The sequence below is a fragment of the Rhinopithecus roxellana genome, chromosome 3 (assembly GCF_007565055.1).
Source record: "Rhinopithecus roxellana isolate Shanxi Qingling chromosome 3, ASM756505v1, whole genome shotgun sequence".
Taxonomy (NCBI): Eukaryota; Metazoa; Chordata; class Mammalia; order Primates; family Cercopithecidae; genus Rhinopithecus; species Rhinopithecus roxellana.
This window is the reverse complement of record NC_044551.1, coordinates 65401146-65417207: the sequence shown is the minus strand read 5'-3', so window position 1 is coordinate 65417207 and position 16062 is coordinate 65401146. Positions and strand designations below refer to the sequence as shown.

The following is a 16062-nucleotide window of genomic DNA, read 5'->3' as shown; positions in this document are numbered from 1 at the left end:
TTCAAGCAATCCTCCCGCCTCAGCCCCACAGGGAGCTGGGACTACAGGCATACCCCACCATGCCCAGCTAATCTTTATGTAAATTTCATAGAGATGTGGTTTCGCCTGGGGGTTCCCTAGGCTGGTCTTGAACTCCTGGGCTCAATGATCCACTTGCCTCGGCCTCCCAAAGTGTTGGGATTACAGGCGTGAGCCACCATGTCTGGCCGAGGCTCTTTATATTTCTCTTTCCTGTACTGTTTTCTGTGTTTTCTCTCCCCTCTTATGGTTGTTATCTTTTTTCCTTTTTTGCTTTTCTCTTTTTTTAACCTTCCATCGTTCCCATTTTGCTTTTTATTTAACGGACTGTAATGTGGACCTAAAATAGATTTTATGTGATTTTTGTCTTTTTGGAATATAATTTCTCATTTTTAATTTGAAAGTCCATTTACTTTCACTTTTTGGAGACTCATTCAGCAAGAGGAAAAAGTCCTCATAATTTTAATTCTAACCAGATTATCTTGCTTATTTACTTTTTTACTATGACCTCGAGTCTCCTGCCTCCAAAAAATGACACCTAATCTGTAACTTAAATAGCAAAGAGTTCCGAGATCCTTCCCCACTTTCAATCTAAACTATAGATAGTTCTATGGTGGCTTTCTTTTTTTTTTTTTTTTGATGTAGAGACAGGTTCTTAACTGTGTTGCGTAGGCTCCAGGCTGGGATGCAGTGGCACGCACTACAGCCCCGACACCTCCTGGGCTTAAATGATCCTCCTGCCTCAGTTTCCTGAGTAGCTAGCACTATAGGCACACACCACCACACCAGGCTTCTGGTGGCATTTCTGTTTTTTCTTTCTTTTTTTTAAACTAACATCCATTGGTGGGTGGATAATTAGTTGGTGAAGTCAGTTTGATAGCACATATAACATGTATCCAAATAGAAACTTCTAAAATAGAAACTTAATGTTAGGGGAAAAAACAAGTATTTGACCACTAGATAGAAGACTTTCTGAGTTTAAAAAATGGTAAAAATTACAAAGGACAAAATAATTTTGCTCTTTGTATGTTAAGAAACCAGTTTAGAAGGCAGACTCGGACAGGCACAACAAATATGACACAATATACATTATTTTTGAAAAGTTCACGCGAATTTTTGTTTTTAAATCCCACTGTGACACCAGTAGATAAGTGAGCAAAAGATACATCAGGCAATTCACAGTTAAGGAATATCATGGTTAATATATGAAAAGCCATTCAGTCTTTCTAGTAATCTGAGAAATACAGATGAAGCCAAGGTGTCAATTTTCTTTCATCATTTATTAAATATCACTCCTATTGGAAAAGTAATTTAGAACAGCTTTTTGGAATAGGGTTTTGCAGTACTGAAAGACGTATTCTAAACAATCCAGTTGGAAAAAAATGTACAAAGGACTTAAAAAGAAAATTTATAGAAGAGGAAACTCAAATGACTAATAAATATTAAAAAGTTTTGGGGGTTGGGCATGGTGGCTTACGCCTGTAATCCCAGCACTTTGGGAGGCTGAGGCGGGCAGATAACAAGATCAGGAGATCGAGACCATCCTGGCATACATGGCATACATGGAGAAACCCCGTTTCTACTAAAAATACAAAAAATTAGCCAAGTGTGGTGGCAGGTGCCTGTAGTCCCAGCTACTCGGGAGGCTGAGGCAGGAGAGTGGTGTGAACCCGGGAGGTGGAGCTTGCAGTGAGTCAAGATCACGCCACTGCACTCCAGCATGGGTGACAGAGTGAGATTCCGTCTCAGAAAAGAGTTTTGGTACTAATCAGGGAAATGCAAGTTAAAATCACAATGATAAAGCAATTTCACACCTCTTAGGCTAGCAAAAATTAAACATTTTGGCAACGTCAAGTTTTGGTTTAGTATACATAGAGCAACAAGGATTTTCAGACTGCTGGTGGGAATATGAATTGATACAACCACTTTGGAAAAACAGTTATCTAGTAAAGTTTAAGATTTGCTTCTATTATGATTTAGCAATTCCATTCCTAGGTGTGTACTCCAGAGAAACACTTGCATTTTGCACACAAATAGATTGCAGGTACAAGAAGGTTTATAGTAATATTTTAAAAAACTAGTAAAACCTTGGAAAAAATCCCTGAATGTCCATTTTCAGAAGGATGGATGGATAGGTTGTGGTATATCCACACAATGGATTACCATTCAGCAAAATGAATGAACGACAACTCGATAACTGTATAACAACTGGATGAACCTCATGACTTAACGTTAAAGAAGCAAAATAAGAGGAATAGATAAAGTGCTATGGAAAAAGGAGGGAAAGATTAGTCCTAACTATTGAAGATCCTGGAAACTTCTCTGAGAGGTTGGCCTTGAGTGTTTCAAATCACATTTTGTATTAAAAATTTTTGGCCAGGTGTGGTGGCTCATGCCTGTAATCCCAGCACTTTGGGAGGCCAAGGTGGGAGGATCACTTGAACTCAGGAGTTCAAGACCAGCCTGGGCAACATGGTGAAACCCTGTCTCTACAAAAAATACAAAAATTAACCGGGTATGGTGGCACACACCTGTAGTCCCAGCTACTCAGGAAGCTGAGGTGGGAGGATTGCCTAAGCCCAGGAGGTCAAGGCTGCAGGAAGCTGTGATCACACCACTACACTGTAGCCTAGGTGACAGAGCGAGACTCTGTCTCAAAAAAAAAAAAAAAAAGGAGTTTTTAATGACATGGACAAATACTTACATTAGGTCAAAATTTTTCAAATTATAATCTCTAGTAAAAAAGGAGAAAAAGTAGGACATACTCTAAATTTTTCATGGTAATTAAAGGTAGAGTTATAGATGACGTTTTCTTCTATAGCCTCTGTTTCTACCAGAAGCATATAATAGTTTGTTTCTAAAAAAGTGTTAAGTATAATAAAATTTAAATTATCAAAGACTCAAGTTAACATCATCATATCGTAGAGAAATTGTCCATAGTTTTGAAAAGTGTAGTAATTAATAATTGCTTGATTTTATTTTCTAAGTTTCATGCAGAAATTTATTTTGACCATGACTTACAAAGTTATGTCCTTGTGGATCAAGGCAGTCAAAATGGCACAGTTGTTAATGGAAAACAGATTCTTCAGGTGAGTGTATATGTATTAATTAGTTACCTGCACATTATTTTAAAACTGAATTTTTTTTATTTCTGAAGGCCATAATCTTTATCATTTGGTTCAGAGTAAAACCCAAATGTGTTACTTGGAAAGGAATTTCCAGAAAGGCTGAAAAAAGAATATAATCAGTGGGTCTTCCTTGGCTGTTGGGTTTTGACTTCTAATTATGTATCTGTGCCTTATTTTAAGTTATGAATCCACTGTAAAGCTATTCAGAGTAAGTGTGTAAATGTCTCAGTAACAACTTTGAAGGTCCTCCGTTGTTTTTTTTTTTTTATTGTCTTAATGGAAATGCTACTAAATTGGAAACTTCTTAAAGGCAAAAGCTATGTCTATTCAGTTCACACTTACATCCTCAGCATGTAACAAACTATTTGGCACATAATAAGAAAATATAGGGGCTGGATGCGATGGTTCATGCCTGTAATCCCAGCACTTTGGGAGTCCGAGGCCAGTGGATCATCGGAGGTTAGGAGTTCAAGACCAGCCTGGCCAACACGGTGAAACCCCATCTCTACTAAAAATACAAAAATTAACTGGGCTTGGTGATGTGTGCCTGTTATCCCAGCTACTTGGGATGTTGAGGCAGGAGAATCGTTTGCACCAGGGAGGCGGAGGTTGCAGTGAGCCAAGATCACGCCACTGCACTCCAGCCTGGGCTGCAGGGTGAGACTCTGTCTCAAAAAAAAAAGAAAAAGAAAAAGAAAATATAGGGAAGGAGGGAGGCCTTATTCTTAGTCTGTAAGAGTAAAAATGAAATAAAAAAAGAAATAAAACTGAGTTATCAAGAGAGAACAAAAGGGAGATGTGATGCATTTATCCCATTCTCTTAACACTTCATCTTTTTTTACTATGATGATTTTATGGTTTGGTAATAGATTGAAGTCTAGAATTGGATATTTCGGATTGGATACGGAGATTGGTGGGTTTGACAAATTGCTCAGTTCAGCTGTCTTCATCTCCACTAGTAGAATTGTTTTTTATGCATCATTAAGTTGGGGAAGTATGTTTGTGTCTATTTCATTTATAGCTATTTTAAATATATTTTTAAAATTGTAATCAGACATTACAATAGATGTAAGGTAACCATATGTGATTGTTTTGATTTCTGTTTTGTAAAATGTTTCCCCTCTAGCCGAAAACTAAATGTGACCCTTATGTACTTGAGCATGGAGATGAAGTGAAAATTGGAGAAACTGTCTTATCCTTTCACATTCACCCTGGCAGTGATACCTGTGATGGCTGTGAACCAGGGCAGGTTAGAGCCCACCTTCGCCTTGATAAGAAAGATGAATCTTTTGGTATGTGAAACAGATTAAATGTGGCTGTGATAACGTTTCTCTTTCATTACCTAAATGTTCTAAAAAATATCAGTCAGCTACTGGCTACGTGTCTAATTGATATGATACTTCATTGATAGATATTTATACAAAGCTGTTGGTCTTGTATCCAGTTGATGTAATAATAGATTGAGATATATTTCAGTAAATATTACCAAATGAGACTAAGAAATGACATATATTTGGAATTTGAGACCTAGGCTAATAGATTATAATTGTAGTTGATTTTTCTGTGTAATAATTTAGCTTCATGATATGTAGTATTGGTCTGCTTTCTGACCAGGAAAGAGATTGATTAGCTCTGTTTCTGCTAATCCAGTTTAGTAGGCTTTTGAGTCAGACTGTAGTGGTAGTCAGATGTCCTTAGGAGCAGTTGTAATTGAAAATTGGTAAGAGAGTAGATTTTAAGTGTTCTCATCATACACAAAAAATGATAAGTACATGAGGTAGTAATGGATACATTAATGAGGTTGATGTAGCCAGTTCACAATGTATACATATATCAAAAATCATGTTGTACGCCATATATACAATTTTTATTTATCAATTAAAATAATTTAAAAAGTAATGACAATAAAGTAATAATTTAATAAAGATTGATTTCCTTTTGACATGTATGTATTGATGTAAAAAAGTCGTCCACAGTTGAACTCTGTCATGTAATATCAACATAGGAAATAATAGGCCAAGGCATTAAGGGTTATTGATTGATATGTTTTCTGTCCTGTTGATAGCTCATGCTTTATATTGTCTATGTACCATTATTTTTTATAATGGCACTGTAGGATATTACTGTTGTGCTTTCATCCCACCCATCTAAAGCTCTTAAAATTTAAATAGATGCTTTGAACTAGTAAGAGGTCATCTTTTTTGACATAAATTTTCCCCCAAATGCCAAGTATGCATGTTCATTGTTTATTTTTTTGTTTTCTGATACTAATTTGAAAATGAGTATGTTGCATTACGCAGTAACATGAATTTTGGTTTCTCTGACTTTTATTTTGCTTATGGCTATGTTCCTTTGCAAAATTTACTTAATATTTCTGCATTTGAGATTCTGTTACAATAATCATATTGAAAAATCGAGTTGTTCATTGTTATTTTGATATTTATATTGTAGGATTCCTATTATGTGTAGTTTTTGCTTTACTTCTCAAATAGGTTTAGTTACCAAAATGCTGAAAGGACATCATCACAACCCTTTTATCCTTTATATTAATGTTTATTTCAACTTTTGGTTAATCGGAATGGTTACTAATGGGTTATACTAGTTTTTTATTAAATAACATTAGTTTTAATTTTTTACAAAATCAGATTTAGTGGCTTTTTTTAACCAAACTTTTTTTCTTTCAGTTGGTCCAACACTAAGTAAGGAGGAAAAAGAGTTGGAAAGAAGAAAAGAATTAAAGAAAATACGAGTAAAATATGGTTTACAGGTGAGGATGTTAAATATTGTTTCATTTGTTAGGCAGTATATCTGGTTTTCAGTAAAAATGTCTTTAAATATGCTGAGTACATTTTATATATAAATAGTTGTGTAGTATGATTTTGTGATTTCTATGAGTTTAGTGTTCTGGTATTCATAATCTAAAAACTATTGAAGTTGGAGTAGAAAAATGATAATAGCCGACATTTGAATATACATTTCTGGTTTTCAGAAAACTTGCATTAAGATGCCTTGACATAACTGGACACGGTAGTGTCTGTAGTTTGTAGTCCCTGGTACTTGGGAGGCTGAAGCAAGAGGATCACTTGCAGTGAGCTGTGATTACACTTATGAATAGGCTCTGCAATCCAGCCTGGGCAATATAGCAAGATCTTATCTCTACAAAAAGATGCCATTGATTGAACAATGTAGTTGGAGAACTAATACAACCTGATTTAAAGACTTACTATAATTAAACTACAGTGATTAAGGTAGTATCATATTGGCATAAAGATAAATAGATGGATGGAACAAAATAATAGTCCAGAAGTAGATCTATATATATGTGTGGACAATTAATTTTTGATAAAGGCGTGAAGTCAGTTTGTTGGAGAAAGAGTGGTCTTTTTTTTTTTTTTGAGACAGAGTCTTATTCTGTCATCTAGGCTGGAAGCGTGCAGTGGCACGATCTCAGCTCACTGCTCTCTGTCTTCTGGATTCAAGTGATTCTCCTGCGTCAGCCTCCCAAGTAGCTGTGATTGCAGGTGCCTGCCACCATGCCCGGCTAATTTTTGTATTTTTAGTAGAGACGAGGTTCACCATGTTGGGCAGACTGGTCTCGAACTTCTGACCTCAGGTGATCTGCCCACCTTCACCTCCCAAAGTGCTGGGATTATAGGCGTGCGGCACTGTGCCCAGCCAAGAGTGGTCTTTTTCAACAAATGGTGGTAGAATAATTGGATGGCCTTACCAAAAAAAACCACAGACAAAAAGAGTGTTGATCCATACCTTGAACAATCTATAAAAATGATCCAAAACTAGATCATAGATATAAAAATAAAACCTAAAACTTTAAAACTTCTAGAAACTTTTTTTTTAAAGGCAAAGATCCTAACACCAAAAGCACAATCCTTAAGAACAAATTGATAATCTGTATTTCTTCAAAATTAAAAATTTATGTTTTTCCAAAGACAAGAGAGTGAAAAGACAAGCCACAGACTGGAGAAAATATTTGCAAATCGTGTATCTGGTCAAAGACTTCTATATCTAGAATATACAAAAAACTTTCAAAACTTAATAAGAAGAAGACACTTCAGTTAAAAAATGGGCCAAAGATTTGAGTAGATACTTCACCAGAGAAGGTATGCTGATGGCAAATAAACACCTGAAAAAATGTTCACTGTCATCAGTCTTTAAGGAAATGAAAATTAAAACCACAATGAGATACCACTACAAATCTGTTAGAATGCCTAAAATTTTCAAAACTGACTATAACAGGTATTGCAAGGGTTGTGGAGGAACTAGAAATCTTGTACACTGCTGGTGGGAATGTAAAATGGTGCAGTTGCTTTGGTAGTTTCTTAAAATTTAACATACACCTATTTTACAATTCAGCCATTCTACTCTGAGACATTTACCCAAGATAAATGCAAGCATATGTGCATAAAAAGTCCAGTAAACAAATGTTCATTGCATTTTTTTTTTTGAATAACCAAAAACAGAGAAAAACTCAAATGTCCATCATATATGGATAAGCAAACTGTGGTATATCTATATGGTGAAAATACTACTTAGCAATTAAAAAGCAGGAACTAGTAATATAGGCCACAACCTACCTGGATGAATCTCAAAATAGTTATGTTGAGTGAAGCCAAATAAAACACGTATATGTGCTGCCACTTGTGGAACAGTTTCACCATTCACTGGTTTCCAGCTTGTCTGAGGTCAGTGAGACAGAACACACTCTCATACAAGTTACACGAAGCAAACTTATGACTTAGAAATAGGCAGCAAGGGATGACAGAAGCCTAGGATTTCTTGTGAAACCACCCCCCAAAGGTCAGAAAGCTGCCTTGTGGGTGAATGGAGCCTCAACTTTGTATGCCCTACTTGCACAGCAGTTGAGGGACTCTGGAAAGCAGCCCACCTGGGGTTATGTACCTCAGGGTCATTTGACTCACTGGGCTGCAGTGTTGAAGGACATCCTGTTTCCAGGTGGGGACTGGAACAGCCTGGACTGTTTCAGCCAATCCCTCCTTACCTCAGGATGTTGCATTCCCAGCACATTCTGGTTGGTATTGAGAACTACAAACAAGAAAGTGGGAAGAAGTGTTCTGCACCATTTATATAAACTTCTAGGAAAGCAAACTAATGTATTGTGACAGAAGGAAGAAGAGTGATTACTTAGACAAGGGAGGAATGCTACACAGGGAAGGTCTGGAGAATTGGATTACAAAGAGAGACAAGGACACTTTTGGGAGAGATGGGTTTGTTTATTATCTTGCTTGTGGTGATAGTTTCATAGGTCCATAAATCTCAAAAGCATCTCATTGTACACTAGGTATGTATGATTTATTTATATTAATTATACCTCAATAAAGTTGTTTTTTAAAAAAGTTACCGCTTAATCCTGTAAATAGAACAGGAAGGCAGTTAATTAATGTTTCTAGTTTACTTTTGAGAAACTAAAGCTTAGTAGCCCAGCTATTAAATGGTAGAGCTAGATATAGAATCTAGGTCTTAAGCATATTTGTGCTAAATTTTTACACTTCATGAAGATGTGGAAAAAGAAGTTGCTGCCAAAATAACATGTTTTTCTGTCAAATTGTGTTTTTTTTGTTGTTGCTGTTTTACTAAGGTAGAGAAATCATAGAAAAAAACAAGATAGGCCAATTTTGGGGGAAAATAGAAGACATTTAAGGAGAGAATAAAATTGTTTTCTCAAAAATTTTAGCTCGATTTCTTTATTGTCTTCTGGGGGAAAAACTTACTAGGATAGGTAGTTCTATATTTTTCTTCTCTTTTTAAAAGCAAAATTAATTAAAATCTTCTGTCATACCTTCCTTGAGTTGCTCTCCAGTCCCTGGCATCTCTCTGGATGAGTATCATACTTTTTATATAAAGATCAGCAAGTTATAACAAAGGGAAAGGGAAGGCGTCTATGAATGCTGAATTGACTACCACTTCTTTGTGCCGCCACCACACCTTGTGTATACCTTTATTGAACCACTCATACTGTAACAGGCCAGAGGTTATGCGCATCTTCCCTCTGGAATTTCATAACCTAGCATGGAGCTTGACATACTCTTTATCCAGTGAATGTTTGTTAAGTGACTAATTAGTCACTTAAATGGAGCTTTATTGAAGCAAAAAACTATTATTGCCAGGTTAAATGGGTTTTTTAAAAGTCTCTACATTTCTCCCTTCCAAGAAACAGTATCAAACTACTGTAGGTCCCTTGGAACTTTCAGTTCCTTAGAGAAACGGGGAGATAGATTTTTTTTTCCCCAAACCCCAGGGATTCTGTATTTTTCTTCAAATACTAGTAGTTCGTATGACGAGATGAGAACGCAGCATTGAGTCAGAATATACTATATTTTCACCGTATCATCTTCTTATGTATATGTATGTTGTGGCATAACTTGAAATAATATAAACATTTTAAAGGGGGTAGAATAAAAGTAGCATATCTAATATGACAATTTCTTCATATCTTTTTTTTTTGTAACTTTAATATAAATCAAGTAGAGATGGGGGTCTTGGTTATATTGCTCACACTGGTCTCAAACTCCTGACCTCTAGCCATCCTCTTGCCTCAGCTTCCCAAAGTGCTAGGATTACAGGCATGAGCCACCATACCCAGCAATTTCTTTATATCATAGCTTGTTTTATTTTATTGTTTATAGAGGCCACATTGAACCATATTCGTTAAGTAAGGCACATGTACAGAAATTCTGTTTTATTTCTCAGCTTTCTTTTCCTCAATGAATATTTTGTGTTTATTAAGAATACCGAATACGAAGATGAAAAGACATTGAAGAATCCAAAATATAAAGATAGAGCTGGAAAACGTAGGGAGGAGATTGGCAGTGAAGGAACTTTCCAAAGAGATGATGCTCCTGCATCTGTTCATTCGTAAGTTTTGAATTACAGTGGCTCGAAACATCCTTTGTTCATAATCACATTCATAGGGTGGTCTGATATTCAGGGCTGTATATCCTGACAGGTGGCCTATTTATTTATTTATTTATTTATGAGATGGAGTCTTGCTCTGTCGCCCAGGATGGAGTGCAGTGGTGTGATCTCAGCTCACTGCAACCTCTGTCTCCTGGGTTCAAGCAATTCTCCTGCCTCAGCCTCCTGAGTAGCTGGGATTACAGTTGCGTGCCATCACGCCCAGCTAATTTTTGTGTTTTTAGTAGAGACAGGGTTTCACCATGTTGTTGGCCAGGCTGGTCTTGAACTCCTGACCTCATGATCCACCTGCCTTGGCCTCCCAGAGTGTTCAGATTACAGGCGTGAACCAGCATGCCTAGCCAATAAGTGGCCTTAAAATGAACGCTTTAACAACAAAATGGAGACACTAAGTCTATTTATACTTTCCACTAATCTTAGAATTCCATTATCCCCTAAAAAATTGCTGAGCATATACATGAGTACCTGTACTTAAACACACGTATATGTATGTTAACAGTCTAGCCACACAGTTGTGTGTGTGTACTTTTATATGCTAGATATCTAGAAGCCTAGACTGGTAAGAACTTGGTATGTACTGGTATTTTTTAATAATTACCTTAATACTCAAATACTTTTGTTCTTAATGACCATGAAATATAATTTTTCTTATTTATTTTTCTCTGATTCTGTTTTCTCTTGGCAAAGTAGTTTGGATAAAAATGAAAAAGGTGATTTTTGAGGCCTACAATATGACCATATTTCTGCATTTAATCAAATATTAGCTACATTTTTTTCCTCAGAATATAAATTTTGAGTTTAGTTAAAATTAAAATTTTTCATATAGAACTGATAACTAATTATAAAGTTTTGATTCAATATCATATTGCATTGACGCTAAGAGTTTTATGGTTACAAATGGCAACAATTTTTTCTTAATTGTACATAAAATAATGGTGTACCTTAGAGTTGATGGAGTTTGATCCATTACCAACATTTTATTTGATGAAATATAGGATTACAAAATAGGTACACTAAGCAACATGACACTTTTTTTTCAAGTTTAATATTTAAAATATAATCTTGGAGAATGTAAAGAATACATTCAAATTAAATAAGACAAATTTAAAATAAAACACATTGGTTTGACATTGCTTGGTTATTGAAGGGCTAACAGCATATTTTGTGGAACTGAAAAGATATAATAGAACATAAAATACTCTTAAATTAGCAGAGTATAGAATCATAGGACAAAATGCAACCAGTGATTAAGAAGTTTTATTTCATTTGAACTTCTTAATATATAACATGTACAGAAAAGAACACAGATTATAAGTACATAGCTCAGTGATACATCATAAAATTAACATATTGCAGAATACACATTTCTTGGACAAGAAATAGAAAATTATCAGTAACCCTAGAAGCTTATTCTCCCTGTGCCCTGCCTAATCACTGTCCTGCTCTCCTCCCCAAAGGTAATCACCATCCTGACAGCAATAGATTAATTTCACTTATTTTAAAATTTTAAAGAAATGGAACAATTCAATATTTATTTTGTGTCTATATTCTTTTTGTTCCACATTATTTTGTTATGTATGGTTTATTTTTATTACTGAATAATATTCTACTGTATTACTATACCACAATTTATCCATTTTAATCATTGCCAGACATCTGGATTGTTTCTGATTTGTTGCTATTAGATTTGCTGGAAGAACATTGTTGTATGTGTCTTTTGGTGCACATGCTTTTCTAAGTAGGACATGTACCAGTGGAATTTCTGTGTCTTCAACTTTGTTAGGTAATGCCAAGTGGTTTTCTTTTTTTTTTTTTTTTTTTTTTTTTTTTTGAGACAGAGTCTTGCTCTGTCGCCCAGGCTGGAGTGCAGTGGCCAGATCTCAGCTCACTGCAAGCTCCACCTCCCGGGTTTACGCCATTCTCCTGCCTCAGCCTCCGGAGTAGCTGGGACTACAGGCGCCCGCCACCTCGCCCAGCTAGTTTTTTGTATTTTTTAGTAGAGACGGGGTTTCACCGTGTTAACCAGGATGGTCTCGATCTCCTGACCTCGTGATCCACCCGTCTCGGCCTCCCAAAGTGCTGGGATTACAGGCTTGAGCCACCGTGCCCGGCCGCCAAGTGGTTTTCTAAAGTACTTGTACCAATTACTTTTAATTCATGAATTTATTATAAATGCGACCTAAAAGATCTTTTGTCAATCAACTATCATTTTAATATTCCTTAAAGTGAAATTACTGATAGCAACAAAGGTCGGAAGATGTTGGAGAAGATGGGCTGGAAGAAAGGAGAGGGCTTGGGGAAGGATGGTGGAGGAATGAAAACTCCGGTAAGACTTGCATTTTCTTGTATTCATTTATTCCTAGAGCAGATATTTACTGTATACATTAATGTGCCAAACATTGCCTTAAGTGTTAAGAATATAGTAGAAAGCAAAAGCAGACATGATTACTGTCTTTGTGGCATTCACAATTACCAGATATATACATGTGCTTTGTTTTGTGTTTTATAGTTTTAGGAAGCCTCTTTTTGAGTGGTTTTTTTTTCCCCTATATTAAAGCTAGGGTAAGAAGTGCTGTTTCCTGAGCCAAAGGTTCTTCTGTGTTTTAGAGTCATTTTTAATAACTGTCATACTGTGCCTGGTACTGAGCACTGAAGAACAATCACAGTGTTAGTTTACAAACAGGTGGATTCTGTATGAGCTGAAAAATCTGTTAGGTTCAAGAATCAGAGCATGTTAACATGGAATATAGAGAATAATGTCTGGAAAACGACATAGTGGTTTAATTAATGGTCCCATGGTTCATAGGAGGTTTGGGTTATCTTTCACACAAACCTTAAGAAGTAACCTGACTGTAGAACTTTCTGGATAATGACTTACTACCTAAAGAAATAATAGATGGATCAGTGTGAATATATACCAGCTTTCTCATTTTTTTTGAGTTACAGTGGAAAGAACTAGGATTTTGTAGTCAGACCTAGGTTAGAATATGTGCTCTGTCATTTACTAGCTATGTGGCTTTGGGCAAGTTTGGACTTTAGTTTTCTTGTGAAAAAATGGGGATAAGAACTCTTTTTCAGGGTTATCTTGAAGATAAAGCCCCTAAGCATTGTACCTTACATTAGGCACTCAGTAAATGGTAGCTTTGAATGTTCTTAAAATATTGAGAAGTGCTCCCTTCCTGTTATGAAAATAAACAATCAGATTCTTTTTATGGTTATTAATGTTCAACCTGCTTGTTCACTTACTTAGGTAAGGATAGGACAGTGGGTTTAAACATATCCATTGCCTTTATTTCTGTTTAGGGTGGAATGACATACTCTGCAGCATCTAAATGAAATTTGGTGATTGCTAGTTAAGGAGCACTCTATTTTCTGTAAAGTAGGCTGTACTTAGTGACAGGCAAGACAACATAGAAAAATGAGTGTAAGTTCCATGTATAAAAGTATATATATTCCTGTATGTATTTGATGCATTTGACAGGTTTTTCTTTTGCATCAATCTGTAATAAATCAAAAAAGTATAGAGTCCTAAGTTGGACACAGCAGATTTCAATGTGTTTAGACTCTAAAATAAGTCCTCTGCTCAACTTTTGGTAACAGATCCAGCTTCAGCTTCGGCGAACACATGCAGGCTTGGGGACAGGCAAACCATCCTCAATTGAAGATGTTCACCTTCTCCAAAACAAGAACAAAAAAAACTGGGACAAAGCACGAGAGCGGTTTACTGAAAACTTCCCAGAAACTAAGCCTCAAAAAGATGACCCAGGGACCATGCCTTGGGTAAAAGGGACTTTAGAGTGAAGGTTAATCATAGAAGAAAACTCTAGCTTTTTTAAAAATAGAATTTGGAAACTCTTATTTTTTCTCCCCAAAAGAATCAGCAGCATGGGGGTACTGTGTCACAGTTTACCTCTTCCTGATTCAGAAATGTGTATGGTTTGCAGCTTTTAAAAACCATTTTTTACAAACGAATAAATAGTGGCTGAACCAATTTATGCAGTAAATAGACTAAAGTTCACAGGGCACGGATGAGTTTATCCAACTTCGTTATTTTATCTTGTCATTTACAATATCCATATAAGCAACTAGCCATATACGCAAAATTCATGTAACTACTGACTTAAATGTACATCTACCTGTTCTGGTCTCCAGATATTCATGTAAGATGCACAACAAAAGAAACATCAAAAGTTTATAAAAATAAATCTGACTATATGCATCCTCATTTATGCCCTTTAGAACCTAGATTAAAAATGTTGAGAAGACATGGGTAGTGGCGCATACATTTTGTTATCCTTGAAAGAAATAGCCTAAGTAATATTATTGAAGAACTAATGAACAGGTAACATGTTGTAGAAAATTAGTCTTTCATTGTTTTCTTCTGTGAAGAATCTGTTGCTATGTACTATATATTCAGCATTTATATTTGGTTTGTTTCATAGCTAATGAGGTATTTAGATATGAACCACTGAATACATATTGAAATAGTGTGCTGGCATTTGTAGTTTTGATAAAGACCATTGCAGGCAATGGAATTGTGCCAGAGAAATCTGATTTCTAGTACAAAAGGAATACTTAGCCAGGGCCTCAAGCTCAAAATACTTATTGAAAACGTCCTCAATTGCAATAAAAACATTATAACGTGAAAAAGAGTGGTTTGCTGAACCAGTGATTTAAATGTATTGATCTGCTTTGCCAGAATTTTCTAGTTTAAATTGGCAGAATTATGACAAAGGGGAGCCTCAAATATTAGACAGTTGCAGTGCGGCTTTCTGGGTGCAGGTGTCACTGCTCTGCCACCTATCACCGTTCTGTTCAGTTTTTCTCTCGGGTGTTTGCTGGGAAGTTAACACTGGAACTGACCCTTTTCTGGCAGTGAATGTAAGCTCTAGCTCCCCCAACTACTATAAAGAAATGTCTTCAAGATGTAGAAATAAGAAATATTCTGAAAATAAAAATGATACAGTAGTAAAGATAATTCAGAAAGAAAAAGCTACCTGTTAGAATTTCCAGTCTAAATGGCACAGGGTAGTTAGAAAGGGGGTTGGAGAAAAAGAAACTATGACTAAAGATGAGAGATATGAACGAGTTGTCAAGTTCCTATGGGCTTAAGCTAGGACAATCAGGCCCTAAACTCCAAATTTGGATAAAATATCTCTTTGCATTCCTCTTGGCCACGTGCATAGTCTGACACATCGTATGTACAATTAGACTTGCAGGCCGCAGGAGTGCCCTGCATTGTTTTCTTTTAATTAGAAATAAAAAGTACTAGTCTAAATGTGGTTCTGGTGCTGGTGCCCTGTTTATATGTAACAATACAAGACACCCCCGAATAGGTTTTGCTTCTGGTGAATCTTGGTCACTGGGTTAGTATATGACTGTCTATAATGTTTTCCATTTGTATTATTATATTGGGGACAACATTTTTTATCATTTTCTATTAAGAAAATGGAAAACGTAAATATGGTGTAGAAAATGGAAATATATGTGATATTTGTATTATTAAACCCCTTTGCAGATCTAAAGTCTCAGGGTTCCACTATTAGTGGTTAAAGTATTGAATAATGTCTGGATCTATTTCCATCTGTAAAATAAGAATATTTGTCTCACGTGTCTGTTGTGAATAGCAAATGAGAAAATGTATATAAAAGCACTGTGTAAATTGTAAAAGTAGTACAGATGTTAGCTTCTATTTGTTTAGAAGCATAAATGTGAATTATGTACAGTTTGAATTATGCATAAATTTTTTGGGTCTAATTTTAAATATTTGTTTAATCACACAATACATTTTCTAACTGAGTAGCTTTTAAGTATGTATTTTAAGTGGAGCTGCAAGTTCCTGAATTTTAAGAAATCTAACATCTAATATTTTTGCCAGAACATGAGAAGCTGGCAAAGTTGAATACAGAAGAAGCCTTCAACATTAAAGTAAAATAGAAATTTTTTTCCAGTATTAAATAGAGGA

At 35.7% G+C, this 16062-nt stretch overlaps 1 protein-coding gene across 1 annotated transcript in view; it reads left to right on the top strand.

Annotated features, from left to right (window-relative positions):
• Positions 1-15840, top strand: part of LOC115896353 (angiogenic factor with G patch and FHA domains 1-like) — a 29430-nt gene extending 13590 nt beyond the window's left edge. Inside the window, exons 8-13 of the mRNA XM_030926664.1 lie at positions 3006-3107; positions 4273-4438; positions 5831-5913; positions 9910-10037; positions 12324-12423; positions 13698-15840. Of these exons, the coding sequence (XP_030782524.1) occupies positions 3006-3107; positions 4273-4438; positions 5831-5913; positions 9910-10037; positions 12324-12423; positions 13698-13898 (780 nt within the window). The 3' untranslated portion in view covers positions 13899-15840. The remainder of the gene's footprint in view (positions 1-3005; positions 3108-4272; positions 4439-5830; positions 5914-9909; positions 10038-12323; positions 12424-13697) is intronic.
• The last annotated feature ends 222 nt before the right edge of the window (positions 15841-16062 follow it).